Source organism: Heloderma suspectum, chromosome 4 (genome assembly GCF_057233095.1).
Source record: "Heloderma suspectum isolate Gila_16-S chromosome 4, 16-S_ref, whole genome shotgun sequence".
NCBI lineage: Eukaryota > Metazoa > Chordata > Lepidosauria > Squamata > Helodermatidae > Heloderma > Heloderma suspectum.
The window spans coordinates 225,506,096-225,527,729 of record NC_139461.1 but is presented as its reverse complement, the minus strand read 5'-3'; the positions used below and the strand labels follow the sequence as shown (position 1 = coordinate 225,527,729).

Sequence of the window (21,634 nt, the reverse complement as noted above, 5' to 3'; positions counted from 1 at the left end):
TTTAAAGAAACAGTATGCCACTTGAACCCCTTTCTTCCCAAATGCATTAGACAGCAATGATTGAATGTATCTGTAGGTTGCAATAAAAATGGAATATTCAACAGTAAATGCTCCAAGTGGTTTCATAGCGAGGCTCCTCTTCCCCTAGGACCTAGATGGTAGAGTGTAGTCAAAATGTTCAAAGGGGAAGCCACAGACAAGAAAGTTGATGTATCTAAATTCGTGTTTTTTAAATAGAAAGTAAGTGGATACAGTAATAAATGGGGGATTTTCTGGCCAGTTCACAGATTCCTGAACCCTCTTGTTAAGAACCCCTAAAAGACCACCTTCTACCCAGAAAGAGAACTACAGCTCTTCCCAGCCAAGCTACTGAAAATCAAAACTACAGCCCGTTTCAACTCACTGCAGGAATACCAAGTAGCTTGAATTAGGCCAGAACTACTTTAGCTTTGAGGCTTCTGCTCAAGATTCTTCTTGCCTCCTTTCCATCTCTTCTCTCAGCTAGATCAAGCAGTATGTTACGAAGAATATTGCTACAGAACTTTTTAAGAAAACAGGATGACCTTATGAAAGTTTTATACAGCATAATAGCTGCTACATTTTACTGCATCGCTTCAAGAACATTCATCACTTTTCAAAAACTAGATATCAACTCTCACTGAAGAGTTTTGTTTGTGGCAGTCTATGTGTTCCATCCAATAAACCTGAGACCCACTTGGCTACATCTAATTTAACTTTTAGAGTGCTTCCAGATGAAGCTTTTATCATGCAATCACCCTGCTTCATTCATATTGGCTTGGGTCGCATGATCACCCCAGCTTAAGCAAGCTACAGTGGATTAATTACTCACCTGGGCATGGCTTGGCTTGTTGTCTGAACCCAGGCAGCATGGCTTGTTTGAGGGGGAAACAACCCTCAAACAACCTAACAGTCCATGGGTTATTATGCCTGGGTGGGTAATTAGGCAAATGGCACCCAGCATGCGCTGTGACTTGTTTAAGTCACTGTTATGGTGAGAACTGGGCCAGAATTTTACGAGGTGGGTCCAAACAATGTCATCTTCCACTTGTAACCCTCCCATGTTTTACCACCATTCCTTCAGTCTTTTTTCTTTCCCAAAAAAATGTGTTAAGGAGGAAAGAGCAGAATAGCTGTACCGTGCCTTTTGATTGGTAGCACTAGGATCTTTCTGTCTGGAAGCACCCTTAGAAAGCAGACTAAAACCTCTTTTTTTAGTTCTACAAGCATTTGAGCACAGAAAAGGGTACTAAAATGACTAGGGGACTTGAGCAAACTACTGCATTAGAACAATTTCCAGAGGATAGCAGTGTTAGTCTATTGCAGCAAAAACAACAAAGAGGCTTGTGGCACCTTAAAGGCTTACATATTTATTCTAGCATAAGCTTTCGTGGACTATGGTCATGCATCTGACGAAGTGGGCCATAGTTCATGAAAACCAATGCCATAAATGTTAGTCTTGAAGGTGCTACAAGACTCTTTGTTGTTTTTACCCTATTAATAACATTAATCCTATGGGGATAGGCGGCCGCCTCCAAACTCGGAGGTGACCGCCTATCCAATGCAGGGCAGAAGAAGCACGGAGGGGATCGTTCCCTCCACACTTCTCCTGCCCTGCCTTTGCGGCTAGATAGCCGATTTCAGCTGTCTAGCCGCAGGAAGGCGGAGTGGGGGAGGAGGCTGCCAGACGACACATAGGATGTGTTGTACTGGCATTTCTGCCATTCCCGGCCCGGAAAGCCCCTCCTGAATGCCCCGTTTTGGCCGCTCTGTGCTCCTCTTTCAAGTGCAGAGTGCGGGGCTGTTCCACACTGCCTGCGAGGCAGTGCAGAAGGGTCGGTTCCCAGAAAACCACATATCCTATGGCCTTCTAGCCACTGACTAGCAGCCATCGGATTGCTCCCACCGAGGCTCATTAGCCTAGAAAAAGTGGATTAAACAAATTAATGGAGGGTAATGCCATCAATGACTACCAGTTACAATGGCTTCAAAATACCTCCAGGATCAGAGACAACATGCCTCTAGATGACTAGTTGCTAAGGAACTATAGAGAGCTAGGGCTATTGGCTTAATGTCCTGTTTTTGGGTTTCTCATAAGCATCTGCTTAGCCATTACAGGAAATTGGATGCTGCACTTGATAGGCCTTTGAACTTATCCAGCAGGGCATTTCTTGAGTACTGAAGGTGTCTTATTTTTCTTGCGGTTTTATTAGGATTTTTGTGGGTTTTTAAAAATGTACTTTGATGATCCAGTGTGTCGTTCTTAATTAAATTTATACTGTTGGCCTCCTTGAGAGTTCTTTGAGATGAAAAGTGATAACATTAAGTTAATAATAAAGTATTAGGCACAGGGTTCAGCATTTTTAGCACAAAACAGGAAGCAGCCACCTACAATTACTACCACCCCAAGTCTGGGGTGGGGAAGATACTTACCGTCCTGAGATTTACCAGCCTTTCCTACTGCAAACTATATTTTATATGGTCCACATAATCCTCCATGCTCTTGCCATGGAGATTACCTAGGAGTAAATGCAGATTGTTCTCTTTCATCCTGGCTTTTAAGGATGGTACAACTTGGATGAGCATACTAGAGCCATCCCACTAGACGTACATGTCACTCAGACTCACTTTCACATTTATAGAATGAAAATAACACTAACCTACTCACAAGATTCAAGCAAGAACTTATGATAAAGAGATCCATCACTTTGCAATTAAGAGTGCCGTAAATTTATTATTAGTAAAACTAAACGAAGGCATTTTAAAACTTAAATCCATGTAGTAATGAGTCTGCATGGCCATATTTATTTCTCAATTAATATTAACTATAATATTCATATAGAAGTGTATTTAATTTTTGTACACCAACAATCCTATAGAATAAGTGGCAATTTATTTTCTCACTATACGCAAGACAGTGCGAAAGAGGCTCTCTTCTCTGACACCACGTCCTTATAGTACTGTCTGTGCATATTTTGCGAAATGTGGTATTGTGATTTCTTAGAAGTATCAATGACTAACTAGGTTACCTATAAGGAAAGTCTGGTTTAAATTATCTTGTGGTGAGAAGGTGAAGAACATTGCCAAGCTAACAAATAAAGAAATAAATAAAGACAAACAGCATGCTAAGAAACAAGAAAGGAAAAGGATACCACAGGTAATATATCTTATAACTCATGCATTTTATTACTCACTCTTCTGCTGGAAATATTCTCTGCCAGCTTTAGGGCATCGTGTCTCCTGTGTCCTCTGGAGAATAGGGAGTCTCTCAAATATGCTAGGTCTTTTGGGAAAGAGATCTAGCAGAGGCATTGGCAGCTCAGGTGGGCTCCGCTGAGCTTCAGTGCTGTCGCCACCATTGCTGACAGTGATTTTAAAGGACATCTGGGAATTCAAGAACGCCCGGCCGCTGTTAGAACAACTGACTTGGGGCAGCTCCTTCGTAGGCATGACTTGGCATGCGTCAAGGACTTCAAAGAACGCTGCACCACTGTTGGACTTCGGATAATCTGCCACCTCACAGTGCATATTGACATCCCTCTCCAGGAGGGGCCTTTCAAAGCCTCCTACATCAAGCAGTGCACGAAATGTGAAAATGTAGAGAGACGAAGTCTGTGAAGAGATTAAAGGTTTGTTAGTCACTTAGAATTATTGATTTAACTCAGGCTTGTAAATAGCCACTCACTCAGTTGCCTATAGCAAGTAACGGTCACCTCTGGATGACCAGGAAGCAAAGGTTTTCTAAACTAGCAGATCACTGGTTGGTTTCAGTTTTAGACCATCAGTGCACCACAAATGATTAATGTGTGTGTAACCAGGCCAACTAGAAACAGTTTTTGTGGTGTAATAACTCTTGTGGACTTCCAGAGGGGTAGGTATATTAGCTCTATTGCAGTAAAAACAATTTGTCCTGTAGCACTTTACAGACAAACTAATTTATTGTGACATCAACTTGTATGGCCTAGAGCCATTGTCAGATACTTATGACTTATTTGCAAAGCCGACTTAATTCTATTCACTAATTGATTCAATTTTTTAAACACATGCTCAATAACTCTAAAGAAGAGTTATATCTGGAGAATATTGAATTGAGGTATTTTAGAAAACATTTCAATGTAATTTTGTCATTCAGTACTCAGTAAATATCCTTCATGCATGGCATAAGCTTACCAAGAGCACTTAAAGATGTGACCACTTCAAATGCCAGTATCTGTCATGGTCTCTCTCCTCCAAAGGGCAGACTCAAATGAGAGAAACTCAACAGATGTAATTTTCAGAGAGTAGCTGTGTCAGTCTATTGTAGCAAAAACAACAGAGTATCTTTAAAGACTAGCACATGTATTCTGGAATAAGCTTTCGTGGAATACAGCCCTGTTCATCTCATGTGGCATCTAATGAAGCGGACTATATATAGTCCACCAAAGCTCAAGCCAGAATCAATTTGTTAGTCTTCAAGTGCCTCAAGACTATTTGTTGTTTTCAATAGATGGATACAGGCTGTTCCTAACACAGTACCCACAATAGCCAGACAATCTTCTGATGGGGGTGATTCTAAGGTTAAATTAACCCTTTTGACCCCAACAGAGCATGGCTATTCAATATTTACACTGTAAAAGTACACTGCACTACGAGGTGGCAGAATTGTACAGCAATGGGAAGAGTCATTTAACACCCATTGCCCTTCCTGAGGCTCTGAGCATACCCAATACACATTCCGGTCAGGCACTCAAAACAATAAATAACTGCCACCCCTAAATTTAAAAATCCTAGGGGATCAGTAAACGTCTAGGCTACATATTGCCTTGTGCAAATATTTAACTATTGTCCAATAAAGTGCAAATTAGATGCATTCTTACAGAGAACAATAAATACCAGGGTAAAAGGCTGGGAAGTATTTTGCAACGCAAATCTTTGTGGCTAGCTGTTTCGAGGAAGTGGGAACTTCGGGTGGTGGTGTTTTTTTTTTTTTAGTGGATTAGTGTAAATTTCCTCTTAGCAATACAGTTGGTCTTTTCAAGGGTAAGAATGAGGCACATTCTAATGTTTTCCTCCAGCTAGTTCCTTTACTTGCGCTTTAAAAAGCCTAACCGGGTTGGACAACAACAAAACGTTGTTTTGAAAGCAAGCTGCATTTCTCAAATTGCTGATGCGGCACGATTCGCGAGGATGAGGAACGCGTCACACTCCCAGGATGCAGAATTGCTTGTTGCCTTTGGAACTCGCGCGGGGAATCCTACGCCGCTTAACGAAGAGTCCTGCAGAAGCCGAAAGCTTGCTTGCTTCCCCCATTGTAGAGACCGGGCGGCCTAACGACTGACGATTGGTCTCACTTGCCGGGGGAAGCCCGGCAAGCGCTAATCCCGGCAGGGCTCTTCCACACGCGGCGCTGGGAGTTCCTAGAACCCAGCTCCTCCGGGCAGCATGGCGCGAGCGATACCCCGTCCGGGAAGAGAACAGCGCCGGCTGCCTCCGCATCTCCCCCGCGGCAGCGGCACCCCGGACCAAGTGGGCAGCGCGCGCTCGCCTGCAGGTGAGAAGCCGAGTCCCCCCCAGTGCCCCCAGCCCGAGAGTTGCCGGCTGCCTCCCGCCCACGCTCCGCTACCTGCCAGCGCCTATCCCGGGAGACGATGCTCCTCTCGCTGCCGTGTCTAGCGCAGCGCCGGAGCTGCTCTCGCTCAGGCTGCTGCGGCGACGGCGCCTGCTCCGAGCTCTGCTCCCTGGTCGCCCGTCGCCGCGTCTCCGGTCGCTCGGCGTTATCTCCCGGCCGGGCGCCTGATCGAAGGCAGCCCCGGTCATCGCCCTTCCATCGCGCCGGTGGCTGAGCACGCCCGGCCTCTGAGCCAGACTGGGCGGCGACAGGAGCCGCCGGGGACCCGCCTCCTCGGTGCTGGGCCGGGCGGCGAGCGCGCAAGGGCCGGGGAAGGCGGGCGCGCGTGCAGCGCGGCGCACGCCGGCACGCGGCCGTGCAGACAGACGCGGTTGCACGCGCCCCGGTGCACGCAGGGGCTTGGGACGATATAGCGACGCGTCCCTCGCTGAAAGTATCTGCGCTGTATGCAGCCTGTGGGAGAGAACTGCACGCAGAGAAGCCCACGAAACAACCCACCGTCGGGATTCTTATTCCCCTGGAACGTCTGTCTTTCTGTCCTTTAGCGCTCCCTTTCCATAGAAGTCAATGAGTATTCGAAGCACGCACATTTTGCTCATGTTGCAGAGATGCTGCCATTTCCAACTACCTGTGTTTTCTTTCTTGGGAAAATGCTATATACATCATCTTTTGTCATTAGAGTGCAGATTGCAGTCAGACGCACAATGCGGCTGATATTTTGTGGGCATAGCCAGCAAGTTTCCCTTTTAAAATGCCAGAGGACTTGCTTTTCCTGAAACAGAGTAACAGGACTACATACATCTCTTGAATTTCTCACTAACTGAACAAAACTGCATTCTCACACATATTGTTCCAGAATACCAGAAGAGACCGAACCGGTGTTTATTGAGAACAGCATCTACTACAGCGGAAGCTTTTATAGGCTACGGACTACTTCAGCATGACGTCGGAGTGGGCAGCATTTGGTCAAGTAGGCATCCTACAAAGGCCTGTGGTTAAAAATAAGTATGCCCCAAAGCCAAAGATTTTTTTTCACGGTGTCCAAGACGAACATGCCTCGTTTCTTTGTTATTTTGTTAGAAAGAACAAGATAAAAGAAAAGTATATCAAGGTTGAATATTATTGTGATTTTGTTGTTCAGTCGTTCATTCGTGTCCGACTCTTCGTTACCCCATGGTCCGTAGCACGCCAGGCCTTCCTGTCCTGCGCTCAAGTCCATATTCATTGCATCGGTGATGCTATCTAGCCATCTCATCCTCTGCCGTCCCCTTCTCCTTTTGCCTTCAGTCATTATTGTGATACTTTTAGAATAAATAATAAAAGCCTAACTTTTCCATAAATCTTATTTGGTTTCTAAAAATATGGTCTAGAAAAATGTCAGTATAGTCATTAATGCTATACCCCAAATGCTAAAGCCATTTGGAAGAAGTAGAAGTTTGAGTTTTAGTTCAAATTTGCAGCAATATTTTCACCACTGTTTATAAGACTTCACTCCATGTCTAAATCAGTTATACCTACTTTATTTTGTACATAAAAGAACAAAAGGTTTTTAGGATCTGTTACAATATTGTAACCAATTCTTTCTTGAATCATTCTGCTAAGGTCTCTAGAAAAACCAAAAATAATAAGACAATTCCAGAAGACAAACAAATAAACATGGCCCTTTTCCTAAGCAAGAATATAAAGGCTGGGCTTCCCAGTTATTTATAAAGACCTTTATTAATTCATTTATTTATTATTACATTTATATCCCACCTTTTTTCCTCTTGCAAGGAACCCAAGGTGTCTTTACATGTTCCTTCTCCTCTCCATTTTATCCTCACAACAACCCTGTGAGGTAGGTTAGGCCGAGAGTCAGTGACTGGCCTAAAAGTCACCCAGTCAGCTTCATAGCTGAGTGGGGACTAAAACCCAGATCTCCCAAGTCGCAGTCCAGCACTCTAACCACCACACCACACTGGCTTTCAACTATTGCAAGTATTTTGCCATATCTTGGGATACAACTTCTAACACGACCAGACAATCCACTAATCCAGGAGTGAGGAACCTGCAGCCCTCCAGGTGTTGTTGGACTCCAATTCCCATCAGCCCCAACCAGCCAGGGATTATGGTAGAGTCCAATAGCTCCCCCACCCCCCGCACTTAGCCATACTGCCTTGAACTTCCAGCCTTGAGAGACCCAGTTAATCCCATCAACAGCCATAGATCTGCCCTTCCCATTCTAAGAAAGTCACGTCACCTCAACAGACAAGCTGGAGTTTAGAAACTAGGGACCATTATACTGACACATACACACACACCTACCTTTGCCAATGCAATGCAATGCAATGCAATGCAAGTACAGCTCTCTACAAAAGCAGGGACCATCCATTTTAATCCAGCTACAATTAGATCTCTGTGTTGTCAGTGCAGAGAAAGTCATAGAACAGAAGGGATCTCAGCCAAAGCCAGCACCTACAGCTAGGGGTTGGATCTAAAAATGTGTCTACCTATATACACACATTCCCAGGGCCAGCCCAAGCCATTTTGCCATCTGAGGCATAGGACAAAAGGGCACCTCCTCCCCGTTCCATGTACAGAAGCCAGCTGGACTAGCAGTTGAATCTTACTTCAGTACTGCCTCTGGGATAGTAACCTCCACTATAGCTGAGGCAGTGGGCTAGTTTAGGGGGGCCGGGACAGGGTGTGTGGCATACACTGTTCTGCCCTCCAACAGAGGGGAACAGCCAGGGGGCAGTATCCAATCCTGCTCATCCACACGCAGGGCCCACCACTGCTTCTGTTCCGCGCGCAGCCAGCCCCGCCAATTCTGTTGTGCAACCTGCCCCCACTGCTTGGGCAACGGCGAATTAGCTCTTCTGCATGCAAGCCCTGAATCAAGCGGAAATGCTCCCTTCTGGAAGGGGCAGGTTGGTGGAGCTCTTTTATGTGAGCTCCACTAACGTGCCCCCCTCCAGAAATTCACATTTCTGCTAATTTCCAGTTGCCTCCCAGAAGCGCCAAATCGCCATTGTGTAAGCAGTGGGGGCTGCTTGCACAGCAGAATTGGTGGGACTGGCTGTATGTGGCCAGTCACTGCTGGATACTGGCCAGAGAGTTCAGGAGGAACAGCCAGGACAGTGCCATTGCTGTCCCACAGCATCTACCACATGAGGCCATCACCTCATTCTGTCTAATGGTAGAGCCGGCCCTGCACTGCACTTTCACAATCAAACCATCCTGTCAATAAATGGAAAGGACTTACTGGGCTTTGAGCAGCAAAGAGCAGCTTTCCCTTGGCAGTAAGTGAGGTGGTGGTTTGGACAGGGAGGGCGAAGGTGCAACAGGGAAGACAGCATGGGTCTAGGTACCATAATGCCTAGGGCTAGATCCATCAACACTGCTTAATAATTCATTTTGTATAGTGATTGTGAGTATGATAATTAAAATTGGCTCCAGTTCAGTCCAACAAGTAAATGTTGTGGAGGATTTCATGGCATATGAAGATGAGGCAAGATAGTAGCGAGATAACAAAATAGTTAAATTACCTATGGGAAACATCTATTGCATGTTCAGGCAGCCATTCTGTACCCAATATCCCAGCTTGTCTCATGTTTACTAATTCTTTATGTCACAAAATAAAACCAGTCTCAGAACTCAGAACACAACCTGGTGCTTTTTGTAAGAAGAGACTTTTTAGTGCCATTCTATTTATTATTTTTTTGCATTGGACAGGTACACCAAGAGAAAAAATGGGCTATGAAAGACAATGAGAAGATTGAGAAAATATTAATAACACTTGCAGTTATCTCCACCAGAGATGGCCAGGTTCAAATGTGTCCAAAGAATGTTAGTAGTGTGGTACTCTTTAAATATAGAGGATTCTTTCAGATGAGGTTTTTATTGTGCAATTGCACTGCTTCAGGTGGCCAGACAACATTGTTTTAAATTTGTAGCCCTTTGGTATTCCCCCACCTCTTCTTCCATCTTTTTTCTTACTAGAAAAAAATCCATTAGGAAGAAAAGACGGAACAGCTCCACAGTGCCTTTTGATTGTTTCTTCAGAAAGTACATCACAGCCTTTTTAAAAGAGTGTACATTGTCCACGCAAGCTTATGCTAGAATAAATGTGTTAGACTTTAAAGGTGCCACAGGACTCTTTATTGTTTTTGCTTCAACAGAGGAGCATGGCTACCCTCTGGGAATAAAATATTATTGCATTTATTTCTTAGGGCTAGCCATAAATTACAAATATATACTGTGTATGTGTGCACAGATAGTTGTCTGTATGTGTGTGTATATTTGCATTTACAAATATGTGTAAAGAGAAGGTCTTGATGGCTATGTGCTACCCCCAGTACCAGAGGCAGTGAGCCTATGTACATCAGTTACTGGAGAACATGGGTGGGAGGGTGCTGTTGCGCTCATGCCCTGCTTGTGGGTTCCTGGTCAACAGCTGGTTGACCATTGTGTGAACAGAATGCTGGACTAGATGGACCCTTGGTCTGATCCAGCATGGCTCTTCTTATGTTATGAGAATGTCCAGGCAGTTTTTTTAAAAGCAGCAGCAGCAGCAGCTTTGGAAATGGGAAATGTAGCAATGGGGGGCATAACCCATTCCCTGTTGTTATTCCACTCCCAATTCAGCCCCACCCCCATAGTCCCAGCAGTCCCATGGGGTTCCGAAGAAGTTCAGTGCTTCCCAAACATTATCTCAATAAGGCTTCAACTCTATGCATGCTTAGAAGGAGTAAGATCCATAAATTTAGTGGTATTTACTTATGAATAAATCGCATCATATCATGAGCAGTCCTTACAACATCCATGTAAAGTAGGCCAGTATTATTATCCCTTTATTATAGATGTACTATGGTTGAGATAATAGTGGTTTACTTAAGGCTGTGTAGTGAGTTCATGATTAGAACAGAGATTTGAACTGGGATTTCCTGGCTCCCAGCTCACATTCTTAAATGCTATGCCATACTGAACCAATAGATTCTGTAGGCTCAGTTCCAGAAATGTCCTAGTAAACAACACTAAATATTTGATTTACCAGCTGTCAATATTAAAATATCTACTTAACACAAGTTGAGCATATCCCATGCCCCACCCCGCAAACAATACTTTATAACTGGAAAAATTATGCATTCCACCAGGCATTTCAGAAAAGCCTGCACATTTCTAAATATTGTTACAACTCTCATAAATGCAGAGAAGCTGAGAAAATACAAGAGATAGTTGCCAAAGATCTGAGAACACCACAACCAAATTATATCTCTAGTTGTAAGGCCCCTTCTAAATTAATGTTTTGTGATCACAGCTTAGGTATCTAAAGAAATTCTGTGAATCCTTACACATCGCAACTTTAAGTATTATCCTCTGAATTGTTCAAAGGCAAATCGGCCTACAGAATCTTGCAGGAATCTAGAAGCTTGCTCCTAAAATTAGGATCAACATTTCTTAGGGCAAACATTACAATTCCCACATAGATCCTCTATGAGCAAAAGTATTAGATTGGAATCAGCCCTAAAATATCGTGCTTTCTAAAATCTCTACATGGGATTATGTCCAATGTTAGTCCTACTTAGAGTAGAACCATTGAAATGAATGGAGTTTAAGTGAGACTAATATTGGATACAACCCATGGTTTTGAGCCACTGGATGTCAGCAGTAAAGGACAGCTCAATTAATAGAAGACATTTCTGGAGAGAGAGAGAGAGAGAGAGAGAGAGAGAGAGAGAGAGAGAGAGGGAGAGACTACATACTCCAAAGCATCCCAGAAACTATCTTATAAAAACATAAATAAATTAAACCACAGTCACATCTTTTTGCTACCGTGTATATTTTAAGCTGTAATCCTATACCCACTTACCTCGGAATAAGATTTCTAGAAATCAGTGGGACATTTCTCAGTAAACATGTATAGGATTGCATTGTAAATAGCAAAGTCATGTGGCTGTTGATCTCCTAAACATTTTTAATGGTCTTTATTCTTTCAATGAGGAGCACTTCAGATACTACCTTTTGGGACATAAAGATTCAACTCAGCACCTAAATGGTATAAACTTAAAAGTTTTAATACTGGAGTTCTTTCCAGCCAAGTGTACCCAGTTCAGAAAGGTAATACATATGCAACGTTGCAACCCAGGTTGCTGTGAAATAAGACACACATACCCCTTCATTCAAATGTAAATACACACTTTTCTCTCAACACTAGGATTAATTTCCATGTCAAATAGTAATTTGTGAAGTAGCCCAGAAAACTGCACAAACTGCCTTGCAGAGAACCACATAATAGGCACAGTATTAGCCAGTACTATTCCAGACAGTGCCAGCCCAAGATATTTTGCTGCCTGAAGGGGAGCAGCAAAGGCCTGTCCCCCTCCAAGTCAAGGTGCACAGTATCCAAGGCCAGCCAAGTTATTTTGGCTCCTGAGGCAGCAAATCCCACAAGGTCCTCTCTCCATTGCTAACAGTAAAAATACAATAACCAGTAACAATTTGCTGTCCTTTCATGACACCCAAAATCAGATGCCTGAGGCAGCTACCTGCCTCAGCCTCACTCCACTTAATAGTAGGGCCAGCTCACCAGCCATGGATGGCCCACCAGGGACCATCTTCCTGTCAACCTGGGACTGTAAAAACAGGGACTGAAGCACCTAGTAGGCTGCAATATATGGCTGCATTTGTTTTGATGGGGTCACAAGTAGCGCAGGCCTGTCCTGGTGTCATTGTCTGGGCCAGCTGGAAAAATAAAAGGTACAAGATAGCAAAATGCTCCCTTCCAGCTCTCGATATGTTTCTGGGGCAACCCTTTTTATGATAAACAAATTGGCAACTTCTACTAGAGAAATTCTAGACAGAGAGTGATCACTCTGGTTTTGTAATCTTCCCGGAGAACATCTGTTATTGAGTGGATTAAAAATATGATACATACATACATACAATCTTAGGAATGTTTGAAGATTTTTGCTGAGGGGAAGATTTTGTGATGAAAGGGTATTATTAATAACCTGGTTTCCAACTGAATTTACCCAATCCTATGTAAAGCCTATATATTGTGGAGAAACACACACACATACACACAAACATATACCACTACCAAGAAACCCACTAACACAAGTGACATTTTAAAGATTGTTCTGACACTGTCTCTCGAAAGCAGAAACCCTGAATGTGGTTTTCTCCTAGATAGATTCTATGAGGTCAAACTGACATTGATAGCAGGCAGTGCTGTCTTGTCCCCTTCATGGATCACTGCCTTGTTGTGGCGAAGGGGCTTGCGTAACTCAGTGAAGCCATAAGCTATGCCGTGCAGGGCCACCCAAGATGGACAGGTCATGGCAGAGAGTTCTGACAAAATGTGGTCCACTGGAGAAGGAAATGGCAACCCACTCCAGTATTCTTGCCAAGAAAACCCCATGGAACGTATCACAAGGCTAAAAGAGATGACGCCAGAAGATGAGCCCCTCAGGTCGGAAGGTGTCCAATATGCTACTGGGGAAGAGCAGAGGGTATTTCCAAGTAGCGCCAGAAAGAGTGAAGCGGCTGGGCCAAACCCGAAAGGACACTCAGCTGTGGATGTGTCTGGTGGTGAAAAGAAAATCCGATGCTGTAAAGAACAATATTGTTTAGGAACCTGGAATGTCAGATCAATGAATCAAGGTAAGCTGGAGGTGGTCAAACATGAGATGGCAAGATTGAACATCGACATCTTGGGAATCAGCGAACTAAAATGGACAGGCATGGGCGAATTTAATTCAGGTGACCATCATATCTACTATTGTGGGCAAGAATCCCTTAGAAGAAATGGAGTAGCACTCATAGTCAACAAAAGGGTGGGAAAAGCAGTACTGGGGTACAATCTTAAAAATGATAGAATGATCTCAGTATGAATCCAAGGCAAACCATTCAACATCACAGTAATTCAAGTCTATGCCCCAACCACTGAGGCCGAAGAAGCTGAGGTTGATCGGTTCTATGAAGACCTACAACACCTTCTAGAACTAACACCAAAAAAAGATGTCCTCTTCATCATAGGGGATTGGAATGCTAAAGTAGGAAGTCAAGAAATCACCGGGATAACAGGCAGGCATGGCCTTGGTGTACAAAATGAAGCAGGACAAAAGCTAATAGAGTTTTGCCAAGAGAACACGCTGATCATAGCAAACAGTCTTTTCCAACAGCACAAGAGGCGACTCTACACATGGACGTCACCAGATGGTCAATATCGAAATCAGATTGATTATGTCCTTTGCAGCCAAAGATGGAGAAGCTCCATACAGTCAGTAAAAACAAGACCTGGAGCTGACTGTGGCTCAGATCATGAGCTGCTTCTTGCAAAATTTCGGCTTAAATTGAAGAACGTCGGGAAAACCACTAAACCGTTCAGGTATGACCTAAATCATATCCCTGATGAATATACAGTGGAGGTGAGGAATAGATTTCAGGGATTAGACCTGATAGACAGAGTGCCTGAGGAACTATGGACGGAGGTCCGTAACATTGTTCAGGAGGCAGCAACGAAATCCATCCCAAAGAAAAAGAAATGCAAGAAAGCAAAGTGGCTGTCTGATGAGGCTTTACAAGTAGCTCACGAAAGAAGGGAAGCGAAAAGCAAGGGAGAAAGGGGAAGATATACCCAACTGAATGCAGAGTTCCAGAGAATAGCAAGGAGAGACAAGAAGGCCTTCTTAAATGAACAATGCAAAGAAATCGAGGAAAACAACAGAATGGGAAAGACTAGAGATCTCTTCAAGAAAATTGGAGATCTCAAGGGAACGTTTTGTGCAAAGACGGGCATGATAAAGGACAAAGAAGGCAGGGACCTAACAGAAGCAGATGAGATTAAGAAGAGGTGGCAAGAATACACAGAAGAACTATACAGGAAAGATCTGAATGTCCCTGATAGCCATGATAGTGCGCTCACTGAACTTGAGCCGGACATCCTCGAGAGTGAAGTCAAGTGGGCCTTAGGAAGCATTAGTAACAACAAAGCTAGCGGAGATGACAGTATTCCAGCCGAGCTATTTAAAATCCTAAAAGATGATGCTGTTAAAGTGCTGCATTCTATATGCCAACAAATCTGGAACACTCAACAGTGGCCACAAGACTGGAAAAGGTCAGTTTACATTCCAATTCCAAAGAAGGGCAACGCCAAAGAGTGTTCAAACTACCGCACCATTGCGCTCATTTCACATGCCAGCAAGGTGATGCTCAAAATCCTACAAGCTAGGCTTCAGCAGTATGCGAACCGAGAACTACCGGAAGTACAAGCTGGATTTAGAAGAGGCAGAGGAACTAGAGATCAAATCGCCAACATTCGCTGCATCATGGAGAAAGCAAGAGAATTCCAGAAAAACGTCTATTTCTGCTTCATTGACTACGCTAAAGCCTTTGATTGTGTGGATCACAACAAACTGTGGCAAATTCTTAAAGTGATGGGAGTACCAGACCACCTTACCTGTCTCCTGAGAAAACTGTACGAGGGTCAAGAAGCAACAGTAAGAACCAGACATGGAACAACCGATTGGTTCAAAGTTGGGAAAGGAGTACGACAAGGCTGCATATTGTCACCCTGCTTATTTAACTTATATGCAGAGTACATCATGAGAAATGCTGGGTTGGATGAATCAGAGGTCGGAATTAAGATTGCTGGGAGAATTATCAACAACCTCCGATATGCAGACGATACCACCCTAATGGCAGAAAGCGAAGAGGATCTCAAGAGCCTCTTGTTGAGGGTGAAAGAGGAGAGTGCAAAAGCTGGTTTGAAACTCAACATTAAAAAAACGAAGATCATGGCATCTGGCCCCATCACTTCCTGGCATATAGAAGGGGAAGAAATGGAAGCAGTGACAGATTTTACTTTCTTGGGCTCCAAGATCACCGCAGACGGTGACTGTAGCCATGAAATTAAAAGACGCTTGCTCCTTGGGAGGAAAGCTATGGCCAACCTAGACAGCATAGTAAGAAGCAGAGACATCACCTTGCCGACAAAGGTCCGTCTAATCAAAGCTATGGTTTTCCCAGTAGTAATGTATGGCTGTGAGAGCTGGACTATAAGGAAGGCTGAGCGCCGAAGAATTGATGCTTTCGAACTGTGGTGCTGGAGAAGACTCTTACGAGTCCCCTGGACTGCAAGGAGGTCAAATCAGTCCATCCTAAAGGAAATCAACCCTGAGTGCTCATTGGAAGGATAGATAATGAAGCTGAAGCTCCAATATTTTGGCCACCTAATGCGAAGAGAAAACTCCCTGGAAAAGACCCTGATGCTGGGAAAGACTGAAGGCAAAAGGAGAAGGGGACGGCAGAGGATGAGATGGCTAGATAGCATCACGGATGCAATGAATATGAACTTGAGCACGCTCCGGGAGGGAGCGCAGGACAGGAAGGCCTGGCGTGCTATGGTCCACGGGGTCACGAAGAGTCGGACACGACTGAACGACTGAACAACAACAAAGTGCTGTCTTGTGGTGTTCTATTTTCTATATTGTATTGCATTTATGGCAGTGAAGCCTCCTCACCACTAACAGTGCATGGGTGACAGCAGCCAAGGTGAGGCTGTGTCAGGAGCGCCCTAGCTGCCTCTTACAGTCCCCTCCAATAGCCAACTCACGACACAGACGAAAGGGATTCTTTCCAAGGCTTTATTCCTTTACAACTCAATGACTCTTTCAGATGCTAATCACCAGTGACTAAGCAAGGAACTGCACTGGGGTAGATAGCAGAGTAGCCTAAGCTCCAGGTAAGGCAGTTGGTCCCCATCTGAAGGAGAAGAGCAGGAAACCTCTGAACGGAGGCTACGGAGAGGTCCTCCCTCATACCCGTAGGTCCTCGGGACGCGACTGCTGTTTTAACATCAAGCGGGCAGAGCGCCTCCTCTCGGCGCCCGCCATCTGGCGCCGCTACCTGCGTTTGCGCCAAGCGTCCAGCAAGGCCCCCTCCCCTGCTCTCTCGCTGCCAGGGTCACTATCTCTCTCAGGAATGCAGGCAGGAGGAATCTCTCCCTGCCGCTGTGACTGTGAGCAATGAGCGAGCTCCTCTCCCACGGGTGGTTGGTTCTCCTCAGAATCAGAACTGCTCTGGGGCCCTGTGGGCTCCGTTTCCACCCTGACGGGCTGTTTGGTTCATGTACCCCTTCCTCTAGCAGCACTGCTAGAATGGTTAGTACAAAAGCCCTGTTTGCTGCCAGTCCCAGGTGGATGTGCTTGCTTCACAGGTGAGAGAACTGAGCTGGCGTGAGCTTCCCAGGCTGTTTTATGCACATTCCCCATTGGTGGGAGGAGAAAGTGAGTCGGGAAGTGCATATGCAAGGAACAGAACTCTTCACTTCCTTCTTTTCTGAAGAGAAGCAGCCCTACTATATCAGAGGTCAATGGGACTTACTCCCAATTAGAATCCTCCTCCTTCTCTAGCACTGCTGGTGGGGAAATGGCATGGAGCTTTGGAGTGTGTGTGCAAGGGAACAGATGGAAACAGGCAATAGATGAACTCTATACTGTTTTAAATTTAAGCATGAGGAGCATCTGATAAGCCTGGGGTCATTGTTGCTTGAGGGTGAAAGAGAAAATCACTGAGGAGTGTGGCAGCCAGATGTTTCCATTCAAATGCCAGTTTCTGCCTCTCACACACACCTCATGGTGCCAGCTGAAGCAGGTCGCTTCACCCAGCTGCATGGCAGGGCTGGCCCTGAGGCTAAGGTTGGAGTTTGCCTTCCACACCTGTGTAGGAATTCTGAACAACTCCGAGAATTTTACATTCTGATACGAGGATTCCAGATTATAATATGGCAACATTGGCCCAATGGGGAAGTGGGGCTAAGGGAAAACACAGACTAGGAACAAGAAGAGTTCTATGTTTTTACAGTGGACACATATGGGCAATTTTGTACATTGGACGACTCTGGGCCAGGAAGAACAAATAGATGGACTGTAGCTGGAAGAGCTGAAATTCACATATCAATTGGAAGTCACCAGCCAAATTTTTGGCTGCAAGCCTTGAGCCTGTTTATAATCATGCATTTAAAGCACAACACCATACTTGTGCACAAGTTCTACCCTCAACAAGAAGAAAGTTGTTCTTCCAGCCGAAAACAGATTCTGGTCTGGATTAACTTCATTAACCTCTTAGCATCTGAAAGAACTTATTTGTTGAACCAGTATTTCAAGACTTGAGTCAAGGGTTGGAGAACCTCTGAACCTTGGCCCCATTCTATCCATAGCCAGCACCATCCCAAGCTATACCCCTCTAGTCATTGCAGCAGCAGCAGCATTCAGGAAGAGAGACTCTGATGATGAAGCAAAAGGGGTTGTGAGAGTGGCTGTGACAGGCAATCGTATACAAAACACAACCTTTTTTGCAAGCTCTAACCCGAGAGAGAGAGAGGGAGAGAGACTGACTGTGTGCTTCCAGATGGAAGGCTCCCAGGGCTACCAATCAGATGGTGTTATACGGCCATTCCATCTTTGCTTCCTTAACAGGTTTTCCATAGTAAGAAAAAAGGCAGAAGAAGTGGTGGGAAGACACAGGAGGGTTACGAGTAAAAGACAATATCATCTAGATTCCATGTAAAATTCCATGAATGAGGCAGTGAGATTGCACAATAAAAACCTCATTTATTTATTTATTTATTTATTATTAAATTTATTAATCGCCCATCTGGCTGGTCACCCAGCCACTCTGGGCGATGTACAACATACAATAAAAACAGTTTAAAACAATAAAATTCTACAATAAAAACATTTTCTGAAATACCCTAACCCACCCCAAATGCCTGCCTGAACAACAACGTTTTTAATGCATGACGGAAGCTCATTAAAGAGGGGGCATGACGGAGTTCCCTAGGGAGGGAGTTCCACAGAGTGGAAGCACCCCCTCATCTGGAAGCACCCCCTGACAGGGAGGTAGACAAGCAAAGACAGGAAAGCTGACCATGGAGCTAAAGATGTTCTAGCCACCATGGTCGTGCCTGCCTGCCTGCTTCCCTCAGACTCTCTCTCTCTCTCTCTCTCTCTCTCAGTGAACAAGAAAGACAGAGATGCTGACCAGGAGAGATGGAAGCAGGCAGGCACATTTGCCTGCTAGCCTGCTTCTGGTCCCTCTCCTGTTCTCCTCACTTTTGCAGAATGAGATAGAAACTTGAGGCAGACTTCTCCATGTGTGGATGGATATGTGCATGAATAGGTATGTGTTTTGTATGTATGAATGGATGGATGTAAGTTTGTGTGCATGCCCATGTGCAAATGGATATGTGACCATGCTCTGCCCACTTTGGGGTCTGGCCATGCCCACTCCTGGAATGCAGTCCGCCACCCCCTCCCCAAGAAGTCCTAACAGAAGTAATGCAGAGCATGATTTGAAAAGGATTCCTCATCCTTGCTATAGTTTGCAATGTTTAGCTGAATTTGCTCCAAACATGGCTCGTTAACCACAAAACAACTAGGCATAAAAAGTTCCAGAGACACCAATAGTCCTTTTCTCTCCACTTGCCCACTTCACACCTACTGTTGATAGAATCATCATGAGCTTAGCTCTAAAGGATTAAAACTGAAGCCTATGTGCTGTGATCATTTTTGGCTCCTTCTGGACTTCCTTCTCCAGGTGCATAGGGCAGAACTCATTTCCAGAGAAAAGCAGAGACTAAACACTAAATCACGGAAAGAGTAACAGCAAATCTTGGGATGAAGACTGGATGTACAGAGATTCCAATGGTCTCCGTGATTAATTAGGGCAATTATGTATTATTCTCCAAGAACAAGCTTTGTTATTTCAAGCACACTGGAATTGGGGAGCCCTTAAAGAGCTAGTAGCCTCAACTTTTCTTGGAATACTAACTATAGTTACTATCACATTAAGGAAAACAGGCAGATGGATCTCAACATACGCATGATGACAATTACAGGCCTGAGGCTATAGAAAAATCACCTATAACTATGGCTACACAAATCCCTCTGTCCCAAACAGTTGTTTTGGGGTAAAGGTATTTGGATTGAGACATCATACCAGAAGATCTGCTGTCTCTGAGCCTAAGGTGCCCCCCCCCCCCCGCCCAACACAGTTACTTTCACTGTGGGGAAGGGAGGACTCAACCTGAAGCAATTGTTAGGGGATGGATTTGCAATTCCTCTCATGTTGGTTGAGAGAGGCAAACTGTACTTTGTTCCTCAGCCAACGCAATCCCCCCCGTCCCCGTCCCCGTCCCCGTCCCAAATTCCCTCGAGCTAGTACCTGTGCACTGCCCTTTGTTCATAGGGATATTCGTCACTCAGCAGCAGCAGGATGCGTGCCTGTGGCACCCTCTGTTGGAGACAGTTGAGCAGGCAGGCAAAGGTATTCTCTTGCCGTCCGTCCCCTTCAGTGCATCTGCTGGTGAGTGGCATCTTTAGAGCAAGTGGTATCATGATTTCTCTCTGCCCCCTAAAACTCAACACATAAACACACAGAGAGTTGAGTGTGGGGTAGGAATATAATTAACCCAAAGCAACTGTTTTTCCTGAGAAATCTTCCTCCCAAATCAGGTTGGAATGCCTGGGGGCAGGGACTGTCTTGTTTTTATTGATTTTTTGACTGAGGAGCAGGATAAATATGCTTTAAATAAAGAAATAAAGGGAGTTCAGTCACCTTCAGAAATCTAAAGTGGATCAAAGAGAATCCTTTCATGGGGGTGTTCAACCCACCGAATTATCAGCTAGCTGGCTGATGAAGGCTCTGCCCACCTCAGGTTCCTCTCCCTCCTGGCAACTTCATGCTCCAACCTCAACAAAGTTTGAGAAACTAGGATCTAGGCTGTATGCAGAAGGCACATCTCTCACTGAGGGCAAGACTACTAGCAGTCCTCCCCTGGGCAAAAGGCTCTTCCAATGAAAAAGACTAGATTTACCAAGTGTAGAACAGTGACATCTGCTGGCAAACCAAAGATGTATTCAGAAATCCTTGCAGCTTGCCACATGTTCTCTCTGTGCAGCAAAATGAATGCATGTTTATCTGATCTCTTTGCTGAAAAAGGCGGATAGGTTTTACACAGGATTATTTCACACCAGAGCCCTTTGCATTAGCGCAGTCCCTCTTCAAATTATTTTAAGATGTATGCTCCCTCAGTTTATATAGTGAATTCAAGTTAAGTGGCTCAGTTATGGAATTACCCGTACTACACCAGGAAACAAATCTTGGACGATTAAGATTTAAGAGACACCAGTAGTATTCAGTTGCGTACAAATCGTAGTGCACACACCTCTCCAGTGATCTCTTGGGAGAATACTGGTCAACAAAAAATAACTTTATTGTTCAACCAATAATTTGGTTGGATTTTGCAGAAAGAGCACTTATTTTGTATTATTAAAAGACTGTTTACTAGGAAATAAGCTTCATTAAGCTACAACTAATATTTTACACCCCTACCACTCTAAAATGTTAGATTTCTTTTTTCTTTGTTTAAAGCAGATGAAGATACAACAGACAAATGGTTCTTCATCATATATAGCATAGAATTTAAACAAAAATTGACATTTTTAAAATTCCAGAGTAAAGTTAGGGGTTCTAGGAAAACATTGTTACAGATAAAATGCAATATTGTGTGTTTACTTGTGGACTTCCCTTCTTGGGAGGCAGTGGTTCAGTCTGACTGGGGAAGGTCCCCTTCAATTAAGTAGTTTCGAAATCAAACCTCCAGAGGACAGACCATCCCAACTGCTTACATTAATGATGTCATACACACACACACACACACACACACACACACACATTGTATGCCTAGGGATGGGACATAAACAGAATCTACCTAACAGAGCAAAATGACCAGAAGCTAGGGACCCACAAAGAGAAAACAAAGGACCCATCCTAGCTCCAGAATGAAGCAAAGTATGTTCCTAGTAGTGTTCACCCTAAAAAGAACAGGGGGAAGGAACCTGTGGGCCTCCAGCTGTTGTACAACAACTCCCTTCATGTGGCCATGCTGGCTAGGGCTGATGGGAATTGGATTCCAACTTCTGGAGGGCCATCCCTGCTGTAGAACCCTATGCCGGACTGGTC

General features: G+C 44.5%; 1 protein-coding gene across 2 annotated transcripts in view; it reads right to left on the bottom strand.

The window, feature by feature from the left end:
• The window catches only part of GLIS1 (GLIS family zinc finger 1), a 317,137-nt gene extending 311,250 nt beyond the window's left edge, over positions 1-5,887 (bottom strand). The window contains exons 1-2 of one of the 2 annotated variants that reach the window (XM_084852470.1): positions 5,621-5,887; positions 3,213-3,630 (exon numbers count right to left, since the gene is read on the bottom strand). In XM_084852470.1, the coding sequence (XP_084708596.1) occupies positions 3,213-3,546 (334 nt within the window). In that variant the 5' untranslated portion in view covers positions 3,547-3,630; positions 5,621-5,887. The remainder of the gene's footprint in view (positions 1-3,212; positions 3,631-5,620) is intronic. The other variant, XM_084852469.1, reaches the window with a different exon arrangement.
• Between the last annotated feature and the right edge of the window lie 15,747 nt (positions 5,888-21,634).